Source organism: Gopherus evgoodei, chromosome 6, assembly GCF_007399415.2.
Source record: "Gopherus evgoodei ecotype Sinaloan lineage chromosome 6, rGopEvg1_v1.p, whole genome shotgun sequence".
Lineage (NCBI taxonomy): Eukaryota > Metazoa > Chordata > Testudines > Testudinidae > Gopherus > Gopherus evgoodei.
The window spans coordinates 75,421,221-75,444,366 of record NC_044327.1 but is presented as its reverse complement, the minus strand read 5'-3'; the positions used below and the strand labels follow the sequence as shown (position 1 = coordinate 75,444,366).

The window sequence follows — 23,146 nt, the reverse complement described above, 5'->3', positions numbered from 1 at the left end:
CATCTGGTTAGCAGAGCCAGCAGCTTCAACCACCTCTAGAATGATCTATAGATCAAAAAACCAGTTGAGGGCAGCCTTTAAACACATTCCTGCATAACAATACCTCCTCCCAAAACAGTTTGAAAGTGATGATGTTGAAAGAAAGTTGGATAAAGACAAAATAAGAATGGTGTGTGGGCTGTGGGGGAAATTGGGATGACCAGAACCCCCGGTATGGGGACACAAACACTGATGGGGAGAATGGAGGACCATGTCATGAGGGCACACAGAGACCCTGGCATGGGGAAAGGGCAATGGCGAGAGCCCCTGAAAATAGGAGTAGCATATAGAAGGCTTCTGGGAGAGAAAAAATGGAGGAATGGAAGGAGCCCATTAGGCCACAATGCCCTAGTCAGAGTAATTATTAAAATCTTAGATCTACTGATGTATACCGTGATGAGATCATCCTACAGGATTATTGCTAAAATGACAACTCATATGAACCATAAAGGCATGGAATTCACACTGTGGGTTTGTTTTTTAAACTTCAAATGAGTGGGCAGAAACAGGATGGTAGCTAGTGATAGTATAACACTACTTGATGTATGCAAGAAAGTTTAAGAGTCAGATCCCCAGTCAGTCCCTGTGGAGTCTGAGCTAAGAACCTAAGACTGCAAAGGGAGAGTGGGACCCTAGAGAGAGAAGCAATTACTCTTCCATCCCTCCTCCTCCCCCTCAAGACCTACATTCAGTTCACATTAACTATCTGACCAGTCACCTTAAGGAAAATGTCTTACATGACGGCGTGTGGGAGAAGGTAATAGCAGAAGACCCTTGACATTCCTCCCTTGAGTAAGTTAAGAGCAAGAGGCCAGCTAACCTGTTCAAACTTGAAAATTAGCACATAGTTAAATATACGTGCTGCATACAGTAAGTTCCTAATTGTTTGCAACAAAACACAAATTAGATTCATTGCGTTTTATTTTAACTACATGGAAGTACAGGGCAGAATTGCATCGTGTGTCAAGAATTGTTATCATGATTAATCCAAATAAGCAATCAAGAGCAGGGTTACCAAAAAATCATAAATACAAATTGCCATACACATTTATAATTATAACCATGGATCGGATCATTGTGCAAAATCTCAGTTTTAACTTATTTATATTTCCCTTGACCAGAGGATGGTGTAGAAATCTGGTTCCTCCTGTCTGCAACCTAATCAGTTGCAGTGTTAAATATTTTTTTGCTTCCCGCCACTGCATGTGGAGTTGCAAATGTATTTGAGTCACAACTGTAATATAATGAATATTATAGAAAGCTTAGATTTCTGAAAAGTTACAACAGTTGGGAAAAAACTTAAAAAATATGAATTTGCATACTACTTTGACAACTTAAGGCTTTGTTTCAAAAAGTAGAAACTTATCTTGCTTTGTACCACTGCAAGTGCAAAATGATAAGTAATGTCCATGTGAGGAGCAGGGACATCTGCTGTAAACTCCAACAGGCAAAAAAAAAAAAAAAAAAAAAAAAAAAAGGATTCTGCATCGCAGCAGCACAACATAAATGTATCAGTGAGGAAAAATAGAAGTTAAATGAACTTGAGTTTTAACTAAAGGAAAAACAGGTTGATGGCAGTGTCCATCGTAAAAAAATATTTTAAAGCAATTTGATTTTGTCTAACAAAAAATGATTTTCACTTAAAAAAAACAGATTTTCTGGCAGGTGGTGTGAATTGGGTTTCATAAATTTCCTTTTTTTCCTTCTGGTTGCCCACTGAAAGAAGTCCATGCTAGGCAGATGCTGATAATTTCTTGTCTAATTCCAGAAATCTAGTATCTCCATTAGCTTTGGCATTCGCTACAAGCGCCTGTGGGGGGAAAAAAAATTATTTGTGATACCCAAATATTTGAATCTCTTCTAAAAACCCAAGCAACCCAAAAATCCAGAGATAAATGGGATATTTCAGTATTAGGCAATAGTTTGCTTAATGCCTTAAAAACTAAGTTGCAACCACTGCAATGCAAGACATCATTTGTTGCTTGGGGCTGAGGTCAATTTTCCAATGAAGTGATTCACTGACAGGAGGGAAGATACTGAAGATAGAGGAGACCAGTTAGGTCATATGGCCTGTCAATGCAGGGTTGCTCCCTGCAGGACCCTTATGAGTGTTTGGTAGGTCTAACTTTTATATATGATCCATGTGATGGGGCTCTCTCCCAGCCTACTTATACAACATTGTCAGGAGGTTTTTCCTGACAGAATTCAATTCAGAGTGGGAAATCCTAAACTATGACTCTCCTACTTGAGGCCTTCGTACTATTCAAGACAGCTCTCCAGCTTAGTGTTCTTACAGATGTTCATAGGTTCTGCTTAGCACTTCCTCACTCCCTGTGGTCACTTAGCCAAACTCTACATTAAACTAAACTTTTCTTTAAGGAAATCCCTCCTGAGCCATACATTAGACATTTTACGACTCTTCTTTGAGCTCTCTGTCAGTCTCTCGCAAGTAATGATTGCTCAGAACGGAGTACAACGAATCCACACCAGAATCATGTTAAGAAGAACTCTGTATTGCCAATTCTTTTTTATCATGTGTCCCATAATGCATGTCTAAGCAGGGAACTCAGAAGAATTTTGCCCCATATGTGATCTAAAATTTTAATACATTTTGGAACAGGAACTTTCAACACCATTCCCTTAAAATTCACAGTTAGCAAATATCTTGCTTCTGATGTTACAGTCAAAATCTGAAGGTTTAGAGAGAGCAGTTCAAGTGCTATTTTGGATGTGCTGGAGGCATGCATATGTTTACTCTTTACACCTTGTTTTTTAAGCAACATTCAATAGTAATTAAAACAAATATCTCCCTCCCACCCACCTCCCTTCCTGTCTTGACCTACGGCTGCACCTCTTTTGGGGCTGACAGTCTAAAAAATATTTAAATAAATTACCAGATTAAAAAAACCTCAATTTTTTACTGTATGAGCTCAGTCTTAAACAAGATGGAAGTGCACAAATGGCCAGCATCCAGTCTAAGTCACAATTAGTTATGCTGACTGCCTGACAGTCGTGGTGCATCTTTGATTTGAAGCACTGACTCCACACAAAGCTGGAATTATATTATGCTTATGCTTCCCAAATCCTGAAAGGATTCTATAATATACCCCATAAATATTTCTATAAATGGGGACTAGCATAGAAAGCTAGTCAACACGATTGGTATTTGCATATATCTGTATAGATATAGACTGACACTTACATCTATTAATTCATAATCATCTTTGGCATATAAATGTCTTAGGAGGTACCAGCGTGCAACTGATACTATGGTTTCTGGATATCCAGGCTGATACACCACTCTTTCCAACATTCGACGAGTCTCCCTAGGAACAAAAATAAAATATAATACCGAGGAATCTCTAGAAATTTGTTGCATTTAACAATTTTCTTGTTTTGCATAACTAGGGCTACCTGGCAAGAGTCAGAATTATTTTAAACTAGTGATTAAACCAAATTGTCCTCTTAGCTAAAATTTGTATGAGCAATCAGGTGTCTTGCAGCTGATGACAACAGTTGATAGCAATATCACCAATTTTTCTTCCCTTCTCCAAATTGTGGGTTCAGCACTGCCTCTCAACGTCCAGAAGGTACATAATGATTCATAGTTATGTTTACTTCTACTTAGGATAATAACTACCCTGAGAACAATCCTCTATAAGTACATCTGGAAATGTCAACTCTTCTGCTACAAGTAGTAACCCAAACAATTATTTCAACACTAGTGGAATTTTTATGTTTGCTATACTAGCATGTTGTGCATCATGCTGCCCATAAACTCAATAATTTGGGCAGCACTACCCGGCTGAAATCCTAAAAGGCATTTGCTCTTGTTTAAAAACTATAATATAAATCTCCAAGGTATCACAGCTGCTTTTAGGGAAGCAGTTACTAGAACATCAGTTCTGTGACCAGCAAAAAGGTTTTTAGTAAAATATATTTGTATAACCAGTGTGTATAACACACGCATTATAGTCCATCTTTAGTGTGAAACAACTGTTTAATAGCTTGCAACAGCATTATACAATTTTATGCCAAGTGAAAAGTCAGTAAAGTGACATCCAAGGGGAAATTCAGGTAGGCAGAATATGGTTACCCAAGTTAGAATATGGCTAGTGCACTGGTACCAGCATTCCTATTTTTGCAATTGTGTGTCATAGGAAAAAAAGGGTCAGAAACTTGTTTTGAATCTCAATTGAAACTGGATGGAATTGCAGCATATGCTGGAACGAGACTGCCTCACTGCTACCATCCCATTCAACCAATACTCATCAGATAGTTCTTGCAAAAGAAAAGTTAATATATTTAGTTATATGTTTTTAAAAAAGCTTAGCCAAAAGCTGTAGCTGTCTGTGACACCACAAAAGACTCCAACTATAAATATTACTGTTTTGGTTCCCTGCTTTCAACTGTTTTTTTTGCTTTTAAAGCTGAACTAAGGTAGGGGTCGGCAACCTGTCAGAAGTGCTGTGCTGAGTCTTCATTTATTCACTCTAATTTAAGGTTTTGCGTGCCAGTAATACATTTTAACATCTTCAGATGGTCTCTTTCTATAAGTCTATAATATGTAACTAACTATTATTGTATGTAAAGTAAATAAGGTTTTAAAAATGTTTAAGAAGCTTCATTTAAAATTAAAATGCAGAGCCTCCTGGACTGGTGGCCAGGACCCAGGCAGTGTGAGCGCCACTGAAAGTCAGCTCATGTGCCACCTTCGGCACGCATGCCATAGGTTGCCTACCCCTGAACTCAGGCATACCACCTGCAGTCACTTTCACCAGGACATTGTTTTTGTGGAGTACACTATTATAGAGAACACATACCTCGCTCCCATTTTGCGATTGTACTGCAGAAGCGCTTGCAGAAGAACAGCCAGTGGGCAGAAGAAAAGTTTCAAGGCTTCAGTTGTTGCCTCCTGAACCAAGGATGGCCAATGATCATTTGAAATGTTAGCCTATCAGTAAGATGATAGCAAGAAAACTTTATTAATTATGTTACTAGCCAAAATGTTTCACTAGGTGAAAGATAATATTTGTTTGCACACATACCATCTGCACATGATTAGCCTTTAATTTTGCAAGTTTGCTAATTCTTAAGTCTTCCTGTTTGGTAAATTAGATTTCCAAGTGTCAGGGTATAATAGGGTTGGAAAGCCAGAACTGCATTATTTCCATACTTTTACAGCAGCCTTGCAAAATTCTGCTTGGCCATTCATCTGCAGAGTTGTTTTTAACAGGAAAGTAAAACAGCATTACTTTATTATATTAAGGATGCGTGTGTATATCTGATGAAAGCTTGCAAGGCTACACTGATGAGATGAATTTATTCACATTGAATGCTCACAGATACACAGAGTCAAAAGAGAAAATCATAAGTTAAACAGCAACTCTAAACTGATGTTTATTTAGTGGAGCCACTATTCAGCAATTCATGTTTGGCAAGTTCACTGAATTAGATTACCGGAGAGACGGTAATATATTTGGTAAAATTTTTCATGACAGAAAATACAGTAAAATATAAATGTTTATATGAAGTGCACAGGTTTTCACTAGGAAAGATAAAAAGAAATGATTATTCAAGACTGTAAGAGACTGCAATTATGCTACTAACATCTAAGTGTAATGTTTAAAGACAACAAAATGTGCCAGAATTTGCCCCAGAGTGGGTGCAATTTAAGTGGGTTCAGCTATGCTAAAGATAAAGCTGATCAAACAAACCTATGTAATAAAAACTGTCTTGTAAACTGCTCTGATTATGGCAAGAGAATATGGGTAGCGAAAGGTTTGTTTAAAAAGCTTATTTATTTGCTTCAAAATAATTTAATCAGCTATGAAGACTGATCAGTATGAAATACACAATACGAAAACCAGTCTTAATTATATCATACTCTAATCTTGTGCAAAATAGTCTGAAGCAAGAGTGAGAGTTGTGCTCTTTCAATAAAATGACCACTACATAAACACCTAGTGACATGTAGGTTGGGCACCACCAGGTTCTGCCATGGTAGAGATATTTTGTGGGCAGTTACAAATGAAGAGCAAAGTCACCAGCCAGGATGGCAGAATCACATGAGATGTGGCAGGGTCACTACTGGCCAGCATTCCCATACAGATAACCCTTTCTCCCCGAGGCACGCAGTTCTCATACTCGTCAGGAAGAGAGCTTTATTTGGTTTCCTATACTTTGAGAACTTCTTCCGCTATTCAAAATAAATCTGTTGAACTACTTGGTGTAAAGGAAACTCATTTTTTTCCTGTCTTAAACATTCTGGGCATAAGAGAAGATGTCTTTGCTTTTATTTTCGGGTAGATCATTTAGCTAGTGTTTTCCCAACCTATTTTAGTTAAGTGATGACCCACAATAGATTACAGCATATGAATAGCCCTAACAAAAGAAAACATGCCTTCTCCTATGGCATAGTTGATCCAAAAAGCCACATACCTTTAATTTTTTAGGGAAGTTTAGCACTAGTACTGCTGAAAGAGGATAGTGTGCATTTCAATATCTCTAGAAAAAGCACATCAAAAGTGACCTATATTTTCTTTAAGGCATGTATTCTGCTATCATTGTAATTGTTTTCATCTGATCCTTTTAGGGGGAAGAGGTTAGAATGACTTTCCTTAGGCTGTAAGCTCTTCAAGGCAAAGACCATCTATGGGTTTGTTCAGCAAAAAGCACAATTGTGCCCCAAACCTGACTTAAGACTCTAGGCACTAGTGCAAAAAAATGAAAATAAATAATAAAACTGAATGAATGCAACTCATACAAATGTCACATGTTCAGTGATGCAAGAGTCTTGATAGTAGAAGTTATAGTACAATCAGTTTGGATGACAGAACTAATAATCTAGTATCAGAAAATAAAGCTTAATGGTCTTAGTTGATTATGCCATATATTTTTCCTTTAGACACAAAATATTCCTGGAGAGAAGTATAAGAACAATTAATAGTCTTTTAAAGTTAGAGCGTATTAGGTTTATTCACATCCATGTTAGCACGAAATGAGAATACCATTTCTGCTAATTATTGAGGAGTAGTTCACAAAAGAGAACAAAAGTCTTACAGTTTCCCACAGTTTATGGAAGGACTTCATCTGGGAGATTACCAAAGATAGCTAAAAGTAGATGGCTTACATTTTAAATCAATTCATTTTATTATAATAGTTGTGGTTATCTTACCATGTAGATTTCCAGCGCAAGCATAGCTAGCCTGAGTAAACTTGATAACTTCCCGTTCCAACTGCCCTGTTGGGATGCCAACTGTAGACTCTTTCTGTAACACATCTCTGCTGCAACCATCATTCTTTGAGACTGGTACACTTTTGCAAGCCACTAAAAAGAGGCGCTTGTTAAAACACATCATTCAGGTATTTTTGACTATGAAAATTTAAGTTTTCCAAGTTTCATGAATATATAAAGTTGATCTTTACACACAATTAGTTGTAGGTTATTTTACAGCTGAACACCTGCTTGAGGGAAAGAGTGCAAATTTCCATGCACGCTCTGCCAGTGTACCTCTGTCCTTTAGTACTATAGCTATGTTATTTCACAATAGAGGTCTCTTACCTGACACTGCCAACCATTTTGTAGTTTTGTGAATCTGGACATAAACTAGGAGGTAGCCAAACTCATTTTCCACTGGGGACCTCCTAAGCTATTATTTGGGAAATGGAGCATGCCACCTAGCACTAGATTGCCAACAACAATTCTATGAGGATGGTGGAAGCTGTTCAGACAAGTTAGAAAGTTTCAGCCCTTGAACAAGATGGATTTCCCATCTCGTGCTACTGTATGTGAGGAAGTAAAAATATTCAATCTTACAGCTTGAACTCAGATGAAAATATGTAGTTATCCTTTTTGCCAGACAACAACCTGAACTTCTGCAGACAGGAGGTTCCTGTTGGAGGAGCTACAGATGGTAATGGAATTAGGGGAGTCCGACTAACCTAGTGCTTTCATCCTTCTGCTTGCTCCATCAGCACACTAGAGTGAAATCCTCTTACAGAGAGGTTGGCAAGGGACTATAACTGAGGCTTATTTTGTACTGACATGAAAATTTATTGGTGCAAAATAAATCAGGAGTTTGTAAATCCTTTCATATATACTCTAGATGTTCCAACATCAGTAAGTCATGCTTATACAGAAAGCTATCCGTTAGATCATGAAGCAGCCATTAAACAATGAAAGAATCTAGACAACTATTCTTTCAGTCTAAACCTCTCCCTAGATGATCCCTCTCCCATGGTCCTCTGCTACTGGCACAGTTTACGACTCTCAGAGTGGAGAGCAGGGGCACAATTCTAAACTTTCCTAAGAATTTATTTTAGAGAGTTGCCTCTATATTTATGCTTGTTGGATTTTTGCATCCATCATTAAGCAGTAGAACTGTCTTAAAGCAGTGTACATTGGGATGGGGGGAAAACCAGTAGTCTCTTCTCCCTAGCTGCAGAGTCCTGATGTTACCTAGAACCGAGGAAGAGAGGGAAGGTGGGTGGGTAATATGAACGCACAGAGGTGATTCTTGAGGAATGATTACTCTCCTCATATTTTTCTGTGCAAAATGAATAGTACTAATAAGAATGTTTTCATTATATTATTTATATAAATAATATAAGGGTGGGGTTGCTTAAGAAAACTGTCCCTTTTTTGAAATACAATATTGGCAAGCTTAGTTAGATCTTCTTTTCCAGGAATAAGGAAAGGAAAGAACGGTTTCTTTTTTTCTCTTTAAAATGTGCCAGGGAATTGGGTAGTCCTGATGCTCTTGAACAAGGGGAAAGAGTTACTCACCTGTGCAGAGAGTGCAAACAGAAGGAAACATAGGGACAGCACACGTCCAGTTTTTTGTACACTGTTCAGGAACCATTTACTTGTGCTTAGTAACATGTTATAGTACATTAAACTACGTTTCACTGTGGACCTGTGATGTGGAAGTCAAGATCGGCAAATTTCACAACATATGTTTACCTAATTAAGTTAACATAAATTTACACTTTTCCTGCCTTCATAAGGAGGACTATGTACTTTCAGTTCTCTAATAGAGATCATTATCTAGTACTCACAACTCACCAGCTGTTAGTGTGTAAAGAGGAGGAGTGTTAACTCAGAGAGTCCCTTCTCAGATAATCCTCTATAATAGGGATGTGTATTGAAACAGGAAGAAAGAGTCCACTTACATGCCATGCTGTTACTGAAGTGGAGTTGGACATGACAGTTTTATGAAGTTCCTCCAAAATGGCATCTGGAAGCTCTTTGTGTGACTGAAAAAGCTGTTTACACTGAACTTGTCTCAAGAGCAGGAACAGATCTGGGTGATTAGGGCAACTTTTTAAACCCTAAAACCAAAACCAGTTTTTAATTAGTTAAATGCAAGAATTATTAGAAGATATATTTTAAAATTGAGAACATTCTTAATAATACTTCTCGTTTTTCACAGAAAAATAGGAAAGGAGAATTGCCCCCTCCTTATGATTCACTTGCAGCAGACTATTTCTGTTTATTAATCTCTCCTTTTCTGCACATCAGGAAGGTTCCTGAAAGCTGTCTGCAGGATCAAGGATTTGCACAAGGAAGTGAGCAAGGAACAATCATTGTTCAAGTCCCACAGGGAATCTGTCCAAAGTCTTGCACCTCCCCCATACTTACAGGTGGGGTTGAGGGGCAGATATCCAAAGTGAAGAGGAAGAACAAGGAATAGGAGTCTAATGACTCCATGGGGCCCAGAAGCCAGAGGAGAGAAGGAATCTCAAAGCTCATGTAGAGGCACAGGGCCATCATGTGGTTGGAACTGGCCTTAAGCATATCTCCAGGGACTTGTGAATTCTCAGGGCAGTGTCCTCAATTTATTTTGTCTTTGTGGGAAGGAGACGCCACACATAAGCACACTTTCCCTTCCAGGAATGATTTCAGAATAAAACAGCAGCCATCACGTGGTTCTAATGTGTGCACTTTTCTTTACATTAGCAGTAAAGTCCCAAAATATTACTTACAGACTGGTTCTTCACTGTCCAAATCAGTACACATTTCAAAAACCTAGTTCAACCCAGATTACTTTTTAAAGGGTATTTATCTGGAGCAAAAGGTGTATCTTGGGAATTAAGTGACTCCATATGTAACAGATATTTTAATAATCAAAAACATTCCAAGCTATTCCAGAGGGTTAAATAGGCAACAGTCTAGTAGATGCAATTTGGTCCCCAGTCAGAGATTGGTATTTGCAGCAGTTTCACCCTCAACAACTAAGGAATGGTCTCACATAGGTAAATAGTCTTGCCTAGCTCAGAGAAGAAAAACAGACAGGTATGTTCCTGAGCTTCACTCCTCAGTCAGATTCTTTCTGCAGATCTTGAGGTGATTAGAGCTTTCAAGGACAGAGGACCTACCTCATAACTCCCTCCCAAGGAAAAGTGCTATCCAACCTAAATTTACTAAGACATGAAACCATAGTAAGATTAATTAACATTTTTAAAAAATCAACTATACAGATATTTTCCTGAGGAAAATATGTACAAACTAATTATCTTGTTAACGTATTCCTGTACAGGAAGGTCAATGGATATGCTGATTAAAGGAAAAATGACAAGCAAGAGAATTTCTTCTCTTCAAAAGGTGGCATGTCCACTGAACCTTACTCAAGGGCAGTAACCAACAGCATCTTAAGAGAGATTGTGGCGGCCAGGGAGAAGGTGATACATGAGAAAAGTAGGTTGACTGGGTCACCACAGCAACAGCCTTCGTAAAAAAGCCACATTGGCTAAGAATTAGGTATTTATTTTGGAATGTTTGGTGAATGGCTTATATACTAGATCTATGGGCTGCTTTGCAAATACTTCTGCCAAGGTGGTATTTCTGTCACTTCACACATGCCACTTCAAAAAAGAAATTTATTCTGAGACTAGAAAATCAACAAACTACAAACGCTTTCATAAGATTTTCTGAATTTTTTTACCATTTACTTAATTTTTCTTTAGCAATGCAAACACTTGTAATGATTCAGGTGATTCAGTCTGGTGTAGTTTAAATGGTACCTATCACTTTGGATTGCAGTCAAGATTCTGAAAATTGAGTGTGGGCTAGGAAGTGAATAAATCAGTGTGACTGAGTACACAGCAAGTCATTCATCCCACAATACAGCCAACTGCATTTCCCTCTGGACTTGGAGAAAATGCCTTTGGAACTTTTGTAAGAATTTATTTTTTGCTGGCATAAGTGAGGAGGGACAAGATAAGCACATGAAGATAGATGGGATAAGATCAGGTTGAAGTAGGGATTTTTGTGCTATAATGTACTGAACATGACTGGTGAACAAATTATTTAACCAATTTAAACAGAATTATAAAACTACTGATAAAGAATAGTCTTTCCTTTACTAAAAGGTGAAAAAAAGTCAGTTTATGCATTTGGGCTGTGCTCTGCTGTAACAGATTGTTGCTCCTTTGCTGTTTATTACCATTGCATATATAATACATAGGAATTAGTGCTCCGCTCAAAGTCATGAAGCAGCAGTGACAGTGGTAATAACCATACCTTTGTGCAGAGAGCCTCAGCTTCTGTAATTCTGCCAGTCTCTTTTAAACCAGTAATAGCCTGACAAAGAGACCAGACTTCAAGAGCCTCGATGTACTCAGCTGAAAGGTCCATTTCTTTAGCTGTAAATGTAAACATGCATTTAAGAATATATTGTTGGATATGCTCTAGTGCCCTGCCACACATCAGGCTTGAGTCATAGTGAGTAAAGAAGATCTAGTGCATATCACGATTATACGTCAGACAGGCTAAGTGACAGTACTCTCTGGTATTTTTATTACAGACATACATGCATACTATATACACACCACATATAAACACACAAACACACAGCAAAACAGACTTAGAAAGAGAGCATAGTTTTTATTTTGTTTTTTAGGTAGGTATCAATTTGTAGAGTTGATAAAATAATTGAAGCATGCATTTTACAGAAATTAATTTTCAAAATAATAAGAAAAGTCAGTCAAATATTAGCCCTTTTATTAAGGGAGGCTACAGATACAATGAACAAAGGCAGGCTATCCCAGATCAAAACTTCTTTAGCATAAAGTACATAATATATCAATTTATTGATTTAAATATCAGACCACTGCAGAAGTATTGAAAATAAAATGTTTCCAAGCCAGGACACATGGAGTTAAGATTCTGTAAATAATCTTAGTTCTGACCCTGTACCCTTTGCTTATCTGCCAAGGATACTAGTATTCAGAAGTATTATAGTGAGAACTTAAGTAGTAATTTGTGAGTAATCATTAGCTTCTTTTCCATTTGTGAATTGTCCACAAAAACTTATGATTTTCTCAAATGCATTACATTTGCAGAAGTTTGGTAAAAAATTTTGAACAACTTTTTGTCTATAAACAAAGCAGTTCATTGTGAGTGTTTGATATTCAAAGTATGCGTTGAGCTGAGTAGTGCTTCTTGGACACAATTTACATTGTTTTGTTTGTGTTCCAGGGTTGGATAAGTAACTCTTATGAACAGCAATATTTTGCATCAGAAATCTGATTCTAAGTTCAAAAGTCTCTTTCAACAAATATTTTACTATTTGCTCAACATTCACTCTGAATCTTTTTCTTAGCAAAGTTGTTTGATAGAATATTCATTAAAAGCCAAACATCACCATTTTTTAAAATTTGGAATGAATAGTCATAGAACGTCTGCTCATATTACTGTACAACTATGCCATTTTTTAGACAGTGCTGTGAATTCTACACACGGTTCACTGTGGTACTGTGACTGTGGCACTCTCGTCTGGTCCCTCTTCATAAAATGGCCACCAACGTCAGAGGTACATCACATCCATTTCTGAAGGATAGGATCCAAGAGCCATATGGGGAGGAGGTAGAAAAGACTAGAACCTTCACTCTATTTAGAGGCTCAAGGAGATGGGATTTCTGGTTCCTAATAGAATGGTAGTTGGGTTTACTTGGTATGGCTTTAGACACCTGCTACTGCCTCAGCTCCTCCTTCCTTCCAGTTCAATCAGACTTCATGCTGCAGGTGTTCTCACTAACTCTCCCCTTTTGAATTTTGTTAATACATCAAACACTAATCTACCATCCAGTCTTTCCTGCTGGCTCACCATCCTTGGTACAGGTTTTAGGCCCGTCTTGCTGAGCATCTTCTCCTAGCAAGCCCCTGCTACTTGCATGTTTGTCTCCTAGGCCAATCTAGGACCCTGGAGAGTTACTCAGTCTTGACCTCCTCACTAATCCTTTCCTGGATGTTCTTCCTGATCTCTGTAGGCTTTGAGTGAAGCACTCACTTCCAGGTCTGTACTCACTGAATGATCACAGGCTGCCCTTATGTCTCCCAGCACAGTACTTAGTCACATGCTCCCTGTCACATGACCCTTGTATTCATTCCCTCTCCTTGGTAGACTTAGTCTGGCAGAGGTACAGCCAAGCCTCAGCCTTGTAAAGGGACTGTGACAATCCATATACACATTAGAAATAAGAAGTGAGTTGTTAGTACTCATCACCATAAGCAAGAAGTAATCAGATAGTAAGCTAGACATTTTCTCCTTATGATTGTCATTATTTATTCATTATTTAAATCCAGCTGAACCAAAAAAGTGCGTCTGGGAACATGCTAACTTATAAACAGGTTAAAATACATGGCAATGCCCCTGATGAAAAGCAATATAAGCATTGTTTAATATTAAGAAGATCAGTTGCTTGAGAGTGACTACCAGCCTGCATTTAATTAGTATAAGCGAGTTATGTTTTTCTAAGCAATTTTCTTTACATTACTATTGACGACTTTACAAGACAAAAACAAAACAAAAAACCCCACAAACCAGAAGCATTGATTGTTTTCCTCTTAGAAAAGTATGAAAATTAAGGTTTGTATAACTTACTTTTGGCTGAAACTGTGGCTACAAGTGTCATTTCTAGGTTTCTTCTCTTAGGCTGTGTGTTGTTCAAATAGACAACAGTATTTTCAGCATGGCAGGCACCCATTAGCACTGCCCATGTAGCAGGATCATCTGAAAACATATTTTTAAAATTGCCCATATTTTCAATATTATCAGCATGCCATTTACAGAAGTCTCCAATTGATATATGATTTATCACAGCAGTCAAGGGATCCATAAAAAATTATACAAGACAAAAATAGTTAGAATCAACTAAAGAAATCAAAGGGATCTTTGGTTGGTGAGGGGGCTCAATAACTTTCTTCCTTAGTACTGAAGTAATTGTCCTATGCAAACTTGTGAAAAGGGTATTTTAAAAATGATTTAAATGAAGTGGGATTGTGAGTTTCCAATATTTACTTTCTTTTGTAAATGCAGACTAGTCACCAGACACATAAATGGGAAGTCCATATTTTAAGTATTAGGGATTTAACATTCTGTTCAAGATCTGTACTTGTCTGAGATTTAATTTCAAGCTGTTTGAAAGTTCATTAAAAGTGATACTATATGCATTAGGGATTACATGGAAAACTGTTTTCATTTTAAACAGAAGTTTTATCTAGGTGTTGGAGAAATGTTTAACTACAAAATATTTTAAATACCATTAGAAAGATGCAAAGCTCTAGCAGAACATTTTTAAAAGCAAATTCTATATTTAGAAAAAATATTAAATAAATTTTATTCCACTGGAAAGTATTTGACTTTGAAGAGGAAATTTCAAAATTTATGTATTAGTAAATGTATGGCTAAAGAGATGCTGAATTAAAAGCCTGGAATTCTGTGCTAAGTAGAGCATGAAAAAGTATGGACAGTGACATTACAAGTTTCACCAACTCTTAATTGTTTAAACCCTGACAGAGATGGACCTTCAGGAGTGAGAAATTAGTTTAGTCTCTATGACCCAATCCATCTTTGCAGAGACCACAGATAAGGTGGTCATCTATTGTGATAGGTTCACTAGGAACTGGACAGATCATTTCACACAGACCAAACACATTCATATGAAAACTACTTGCAATCCTTGCCAATAAGGGAAGCACTGAATATGCACAATATTTCTAATCCTGTACTTTTGAAGTACTCCATTCTGTGTAGGTTACACAGTCAGATAGAGCGAGGCCGAAATATGCCTAAACAGGAAATACAAGGTGTTTGGGGAGCAGGGAGAGAAAGCTATACAAGTCATTTTGCTCACTCCCTACCCATGTTGTTTTAAGACGTGAAATTGCATCCAACATCTTAATAGGATTTATATTTCACTATAAGCACACTTAGAGGAAAGAGCTAATGGCTTAATGTGCAGTTATATTCTGGAAAGTGACTAAAATGACACTGAAGAGTTCCATTTTTGTTGGATCAATGGCTAAAAGACGTTTCTCAGTTTACACATAGGATATAAGTCCTAAAGACTCCACATTCCTTAGCTGTCCTCCCTGCAAACTCCCCCTGAGATTGGAAAGTCACGCTTTTATTTCTGAATCATGCATCACCACTAATGAGAAGTATTCTACAGACAGAATTAGTAGTTTTATTGATGAGTAAGCACAAAATAAGGCAGTCAGATATGTTGATGGGCTCAGTAGAAAAAATACTAGTCCAGAGGTTCTCAGCCTTTTTCCTTTCTGAGGCCCCCAGAACATCCTATAAAAATTCCATGGCTTGACTGTGCCATGACAATTGGTTTTCTGCATAAAAGCCAGGGCCAGCGTTAGGGGCTAGCAAGCAGGGCAATTGCCCAGGGCGCCACGCCACAGGAGGCCCTGTGAAGCTAATCAGGCTTTGGCTTCAGCCCCAGGCAGTGAGGCTGAAGCTGAAGCGGACCCTCAGGCATAGTTTTACTTCTGTTTTGGGGGAGCAAGGGCTGGTGGGGCTCCAGCCAACTCCGCACAGCATGGTCCAGGGAGGGAGCGCCACCCTCCACCCCGACTCACTCAGGAGGCTACTCCGCCTGTCTGGGCTGGGGCCGCGGGGACAGAACAAAAAAATTTAACTCAAAGGGGGGGATTCAGTTCATAAAGTTTGAAAATTGCTCAAGGTGCAGAGAGGGGGTAGATAGGGGCTGTGTGCGGGCAGAGCAGTAGCTCAGGGTGCAGGCAGGGGGTAAGCTAGGGACTGAGTGCGGGGGGGGAGGAACTCCCAGTGCAGCTCCCAGCTTCAGCGGGGGGAAGTGCACTGGGGTTGCCAGCTTCAGCCCTACGCTACTCCCGGGTGGGATGGGGGGGGGACCGCCGCCTTCAGCCCCACGCTGCTCCCAGCTTCAGCACTGGGGCTTGGGGCACCGGGTTTCAGCCATGGTGCTCAGCAGCCCCCCGAAAGGGCTCACAGACCCCTGGTTGAGAACCACTGCTCTAGTCTGACCTCCGTTACAACACAGGCCACAGAACTTCCTCCAAATAATTCCTAAAGCATATATCATAGAATCCACCTCAATATCTTCTACATTAAGTGCCTGAGAAGTTTTGTGTACTAGCAGCGACATCACTGAGTCCCAGAGAACCCTTTTAGATTAGGCTACATGTTAAGTGTTATTACAAAGAAGGGAATGTTTTAGGAAGCTCCATGGAATATAGTTTCCTTTGCTTCATAATGATGGAATTTTGTATACTTTAACTGTGCACTTATTGTAGTGTTTCCAAACACTACTCAGAGGTTATGGGACAATATTTTATTTTTATCCAACATTTGTGAAGAAACTACTTCTCCCTGAACATCTCTGTATATTCTGCAATCCCAGAACAGCTCCACATTTTCAACAAACATTTACTTCTGTCCAATACAAGTCCAGTGTTCCCACTTCAGTTACTGTATTAAGGTTGCAAACTCAGGCACTCAAAAGTTAAGAAATGCCAGAATCAAGCATGCCTTGGCAACCTTAATTCACCCCCTTGTGTACATGCATTATGATACAGCAGTTAATTACATAGGACCCCTGCCTCATTCAGTGTAGAGTGGACAGGTGCTCACTTAATGAGCAGCTATTCAGCGTTGTGTTTTCTCTTCATGGTGCAATGTGTGGCCCCCATGCCACACACTGAACAACATGTGTAACTTCCTAGGTTTTTATTTTTAAACCAAACTGAAAAAACAAATTCCATCAAGCAGCACTGTATCAACAACCACATGGTTCATCAGCAGGAGAGGAAACTTAAGATCCACTGCCCAGACCTCTGCCACTTAAGTTAGTAGAAGTAGTAAGTTGTCATCCTCTGTGGACCAGAATTGGGGCGGTGGGGAGGCAGGGGCACACAAACTTTGCCAGTGCGTTTCACAGATATTGTTATGGGCAGAGGAATGGTGTAACTCAGGAATTCTATATTATATTCCAGGCTTTGGAGGGGAGTGTGCTCTAGAGGTCAAACTGTTATGCTCATTTCAGGGCTTGCCCTTCTGCCCTGTTCCCTCCATCCTGATCTCTGTACCATACTGTCTCTTCCCTACCCCGACTCCTTGTCCAGTCTCATTCTCCTTGCCTATCCAATCCCAGCCTCCACTCTTCTGCTTCCACTCTTGGTGTCTCTGCCTGCTCTCCTCTGTACCAGTCTCAGACTACTTGCCACAATTAACTCCTTTCCCTCCCACCTGGTCCCCTCTGCATTCAAATTAGATTGCTTCTTCCTCTGGGCTGCCAAGTGTCAGCAGGGAGATCACTGAAAGCACAGGAGAGACAGAGACTTTACTCTCAGTTCCAGTGCCCAGACTGAAGCAGCTATTACAGGGAAAGTCTAGCTTTGCCCTTGTAGTCTTGAGCTGAAGGTAGCATGCTAAGTTGCTCTGTGGGGATGGTGCCCGCCCAGACCAGTCAGCACTAGAGGCTCAAACATGCTCAGAGTGGATGGAATCTTCCTTGATTTTAGCAGCTAAAATGTCCATAACCTCTATGAGCACGTACAAACTGGGTTTAGTCTAGGTTTTATAATTTGACTTAATTTGGGCAAGTTTTCATAGGGATGGAAAAAAGGCACATCCAATCACACAAAGGCCACTACCCTGTCCTGGACTCCAAAGCACAAGGTGCTAACTTTGCTGACAGAAAAGATCACCAGAATTTTTTTTTTTTTAATGGAAAAGTGTATTTTCTCTTAACCCCATTACCAAAAACAACTGAACTGTTCTGGCTGAAATTTTCCAAACTAAAATTCAGCCTATAGGCCGATACTCACTATGGAAAATTTTAGACAAATGGGTAAAAGTTTGACAAAGTCGTAAGTACCTGAAAACAGAGTCTTATGAGAAGCATTGGGCAACAAAGCTAACACGCACCAGTATCAGACCCACCTATACAATTATTTGCATTATCATAGTGCCTACAAATCCAGGTCACGGACCAGGGTCGCATTGGGACAGTGTCTAATGCTCCAGGGAAATCTCAATGTATGTGTAAGACAACATACAACAGATGGAACAATAAGACAGTATTGATCAGCATGACAGGCAGTGATCTCAGCACACCAGCAGCCTACACTGTTCAAGTTTTTGTAGGCATCATAGCAGAGGAGATTTTTTGAGAAGGGATGTGAAGGAGAACAATGAATAAATACTGGAAAACGAAACAAAGCTACAGAAAGTGTCAAACCATCCTACATCTGTGAGAAAGTGATAAAAAAGTTTAGTTTTTATGTATTATGTTAATACATACCACAGCATTAACATTGTAGAAGAAATTCAACATTTTGGTATTTGACATCTGAGTACTCGATTTCAGAATCTCAACATTAGTTTTGCATTTACTATAACAACAAAGATTGCCGTTTGCTAACAGGACAGCTGCCTATAGTACTAACCAACATTCAATAAATTAATACACTGTTTGCAATCCAAACTCTCAAAAATCATGAATACATCTTTCCTGGTCAGTGCAGCAGGTTATATAATTCATTGAGTATTCAAATTGTGTGCCTGGTGTGTGAAACAACCACCACCACAAATCTCTTCTCTCATTGGGAGATTAAATAATTTCCAATGTTGTCAGAGCGAGCCTCAACTTCAGCACTTTCTTATCCCTTGATGTGTTTAAACAGTCCCTGGAAAGCTAGTTCTATTTTACAAAGGACTCTCCCTGAAATATTACTGGAATCCCGTCTAACAAATACAAGAAGTTTAAAATAAAAAACATAGTATGAATGTCTGTGATAGAGTAATGATCACCTGGAAAAAGATGGACTGCCTTTTGGATATCTTTCAGTGCATTGTTTTTCTCATCTTCAGCTGAATGACATCCCATCGCCAACTGATTAACTGCAGTATGCAGCAGGGCTTTCTACACATGAAGAATAAGCAACATTAAAGTGCTTCAATATTACTTTATAAAATGCCAAAACATGTTCACTTTAGGATTATTTATTGAATTAAAAAGTCTGAAGTGAAAAACAAACCTTTCCATGGTTTAAATCAAGTATATGAGCAACATTTCCTGCCACAGCTCCACCCTACAAGATAAATTACAAGATTACATCACTATTGTTTAATGCCAGGGTTTTACAAGGGATGTTGAAATGTGATCATTTTTCTGATCTTGACTTTGATCAGCAATCTGAACTAATTTTCCATTCAAGTATTTTCTCTTCCAAGCTGATGCATAGTGTTTTTATTTATTTTAAGGAGAGCATCACTGCTTTTGTTAAAGCATACACACAAAGAAGATAGTTGTGCATGCGACCTGTCAGAAATGCAATTGTGAAAGCAATCATAATAGTAGTTCTTGTTAATTAGTGTACAATAGCATAATAAAAAATGTATTACTGAACTCTACTCAAATATAAATATACGTTGCTTAACATATGGTCATAGCTTAATATATGATAATTGTAACACACATACCTTTGCATTTTGTGGCGTATACAGAGGAACAAGTCGAGACAGAAGAGCCCAAAGGGCAGGATCATCTGGGTTACTACAGAAGAGAGTAAGTATATTCAGATTTGCATTTCCTATAGAAATTACTTAGCCACGTGAATCCTGCTTGTCACATCTCTGGATAGGCATCTACTTTCATACCTCCTACTGTAATCAACTCTCACATCTCTAATCTTAAAAAAAGTTAGGCAAACAGCTTCCTTGGCTACTGACTTAAAGTGATTAGACATATATGATTATAGATTAGATAGACTGTATTCTCCCTAATATATCAGTGTCGTCAAAAAACAGGGACATGTTATTAAAGATCAGAAACCTGCTCTGGGATAAGCGATTTTAAGATAATCTGGAAACATTTGAGAGGTGATAGTACAAGTTGTTGGTTGTTAATGGCATAACCAAGAGCAACAGTTTGAAACTTAATGCCGCCTCCCCCACATTTAAGTTAATCAAAAAACATTAAGCTAATAGAATCAACTGCCTAAGAAACCATTTAAGATTACATTAGATAAAACCTGAGGGATCAGTGCAGAGAAGAATCTGGTGCAATGCAGACTTTTCCTAGCTTTATCGGTAAGATTCTATAGAACAATCCAGAGACTGGACAATGAGCACACAGAAGTTTATGGTACACATGCTGACCATAAGTACATTCATAACTGCGTACCACAGTGTAATGTGGTCCTAAGAGTAAAACAAACAATCTGATCCCATAAAAAGGTGGTATGATAGTATTTCAGAAATGAAAGAATAAAGGCAGCTCCTACCATTTGACTTCATCTAAATGAATGATGCTCGACACTCTTAAGATACCAGAGTTTGTCTCGAGGTATGTTGTAAAAGTGTAGATATTTGCTTAGTAAGTCTTGTTCCAACACTCACAAAGTTTTAAAAGGATAATTTTGGGAGGGTAAAAATTTAATTGCCATTAATGTACAAAAATGCAGACTACACACCTATGGACAGCTTTGGAAGCTTGCCTCTGCACTCCCACATTTCTACCTTGCAGTGCATACACAGCAGATGTAATAAGGCATCTCTCATAAACATTATCCTTGCTTTTTGTGTGCTTCAGTAATTCTTTAAGGGCTGCTGTTGCAAGTGTAGCATCCTGCTTCGCCAGACCTAGAGTGCACAGAGCCTGCAGGCTTTCTGTGGTAGGTTCCTTTAATATAGAGCTGTAAATCCAATGGAAAACAAGTTATTATGTAACACAATACTAGCCTCAAGTATAGTTTGCAGGATTTGTCATCTACTTCCACTAGTTATAGTGTTGTAAGTGCAACAAACAGTAACTTACAAGATTCGCTCCAAATTGTAACTACCTCTTCAGAGCAACAAAACATCCTCTTTAGCTCACAGTATGTTTGAATTCCTAATCCACAATAATGTGGTGCACTGAATTAATGTCTCATGACGAGACTCTCAAACTCAGTCTTACATCAATATTCTTAAGTCCTTTGGATAATATTGAGTACAAGGAGTAATGTGGGTTTCAGCTTTTAAAGCTCATGACTATTGCTTGGCAAGAATTGGGCATGTTTAGTTGTCTTTGTTTAAAAAGAGCAGCCATAAAAAATGAATGGTAATGGAGACAAATATCTCCTGAACTCTACGCATCTACTTTCTCTTGAAGCAAACTTGTCTCCAATAGTAGACATAATCTTTATATATATATAAACTCAATTACTCATACTAAGCAATCTGATTTTTGGGAAGGAGGTTTGCTTCCCCCCTCCCCCACACTATCTAAGGGCATGGCAGTATTTGACATGTGATTTAAATAATTTTGTTATGAGAGCTTTGATTTAGATTCCGTAGAGTAAAAAGGATCAAATCTCTGCCAGGAAAAGAATTCCCTCTTACATAAAATTGTGTTTCAGGTAGCCGTAGAATTTCTGTATAATTTTCCAAGATCATCTAAGTTAAAATTGTGTTTGAGTAATAAAATCTGCACAGAGCTAGCATTCAGGGTACAGGATATATGCATTTCCCAGTTTAAAAAAACAGATGGGGGAGGGGAAAGAATATTTACATCTTCTGTCAGTATCTCATATTTAGCAGTCTGCACTGTACAGGAATACAAATACGACTATTGTAACTCCATGCTATAGCAACAGGAATCAAGAAGGGAGACAATTTGCAGTGCAGTCAGTCGATTAGTCCTGCTGTTCCACATGCTTAACTATATGTGCTGCACTTTCCATGAAGGAAACATGTGCAAGGAGGTTAGGAAATTAAAATGAAATGTATGTGCATTAGCCACTGCTGGTGAAACTTTAGAGGGGAAATTGGAATACAGAATCAAAGCCCAATGAATTAATTGCTTTTATTTACTCAAAATAATGTTCATCTCTATAAAGAGTATTCTAAAAACGTATTAAAAACAACTAACTATATTGCTGTTTAAATAAGTACAAAAGTAGCTGTTATCTACTAGTTTTATAGAAAGCTTTGAATAGTATTAATGCAGAAGCAGAACTGCTTTCCATGAAGAAGTGGGAGAGCTGCAGGGAGAAAAACTGATGCAAAAAACCCCAGTACATCACAAGCGATTGCACAAATTCAAGATGTTCTGATATAAGAGAAAATTGCTGCAGTATCATCTGATCAAATTAAAAGGAAACAAATAACTATCAGAATGTGGGATGATGAGGAATCATTTATTTGGTGGTCACATCCTAAAATTGGAAATAAATATGAATATCAAGGAGATACCTGTTGTAATTTAGCAATGGAATATGAAAAGGTTCCTAAAAATATTGGTCCTATTGTTTCGTTTTCATATTGATGATTTCACTGGAGGTCAAAAATTTAATGTCCTACTTCTATGCTGTGTTGCTAATCAGCGGAAGGAAAACAAACCTCCAACATCTTGGTTAACCAAATTTTGTGAACTACAGATGGAAAAATATACTTATGTTATAAAAAGCACAAAAGAATAGGTTGAACAGTTAGACCTTTTGTTTCTTCTGACTCCAACACAAGACAACAGTTATACTATTTAATATCAGCTATAGACACCATATATGTCTAATTATGTGAAATTCTTTTCTGAAAGTTTGTGTGTTGCCATCAGTCCTCTGTATGGGGGTAAAACCCAACAGTACAATTTAAAGTCTTGACAGATTTCACTTTGTAATGTTACATGCTTCCAGTTAAAAATGATGCATTTCCAGAGCATTTACTAGTTTTCTTTAATGCTAGTGATTAATGCTATGTAGGAAGCACTCATTGTTGAAATTTATATTAAAAATAGAAAGAGCACTTTCGTGACTAACTAGAAATAACATTTTCCTACATCATGTTAA

General features: G+C 38.3%; 1 protein-coding gene across 10 annotated transcripts in view; it reads right to left on the bottom strand.

Annotated features, from left to right (window-relative positions):
• Window positions 1-942: 942 nt before the first annotated feature.
• Window positions 943-23,146, bottom strand: part of TTC37 (tetratricopeptide repeat domain 37) — an 80,316-nt gene continuing 58,112 nt past the window's right edge. For all 10 annotated transcript variants that reach the window (XM_030567065.1, XM_030567066.1, XM_030567067.1 and 7 more), the window contains 11 exons: window positions 20,792-21,013; window positions 19,800-19,872; window positions 19,355-19,408; window positions 19,128-19,239; window positions 13,926-14,054; window positions 11,564-11,685; window positions 9,214-9,372; window positions 7,217-7,369; window positions 4,863-4,993; window positions 3,242-3,365; window positions 943-1,849 (listed from right to left, as the gene is read on the bottom strand). In XM_030567065.1, coding sequence (XP_030422925.1) covers window positions 1,772-1,849; window positions 3,242-3,365; window positions 4,863-4,993; window positions 7,217-7,369; window positions 9,214-9,372; window positions 11,564-11,685; window positions 13,926-14,054; window positions 19,128-19,239; window positions 19,355-19,408; window positions 19,800-19,872; window positions 20,792-21,013 — 1,357 coding nt within the window. In that variant the 3' untranslated portion in view covers window positions 943-1,771. The remainder of the gene's footprint in view (window positions 1,850-3,241; window positions 3,366-4,862; window positions 4,994-7,216; window positions 7,370-9,213; window positions 9,373-11,563; window positions 11,686-13,925; window positions 14,055-19,127; window positions 19,240-19,354; window positions 19,409-19,799; window positions 19,873-20,791; window positions 21,014-23,146) is intronic.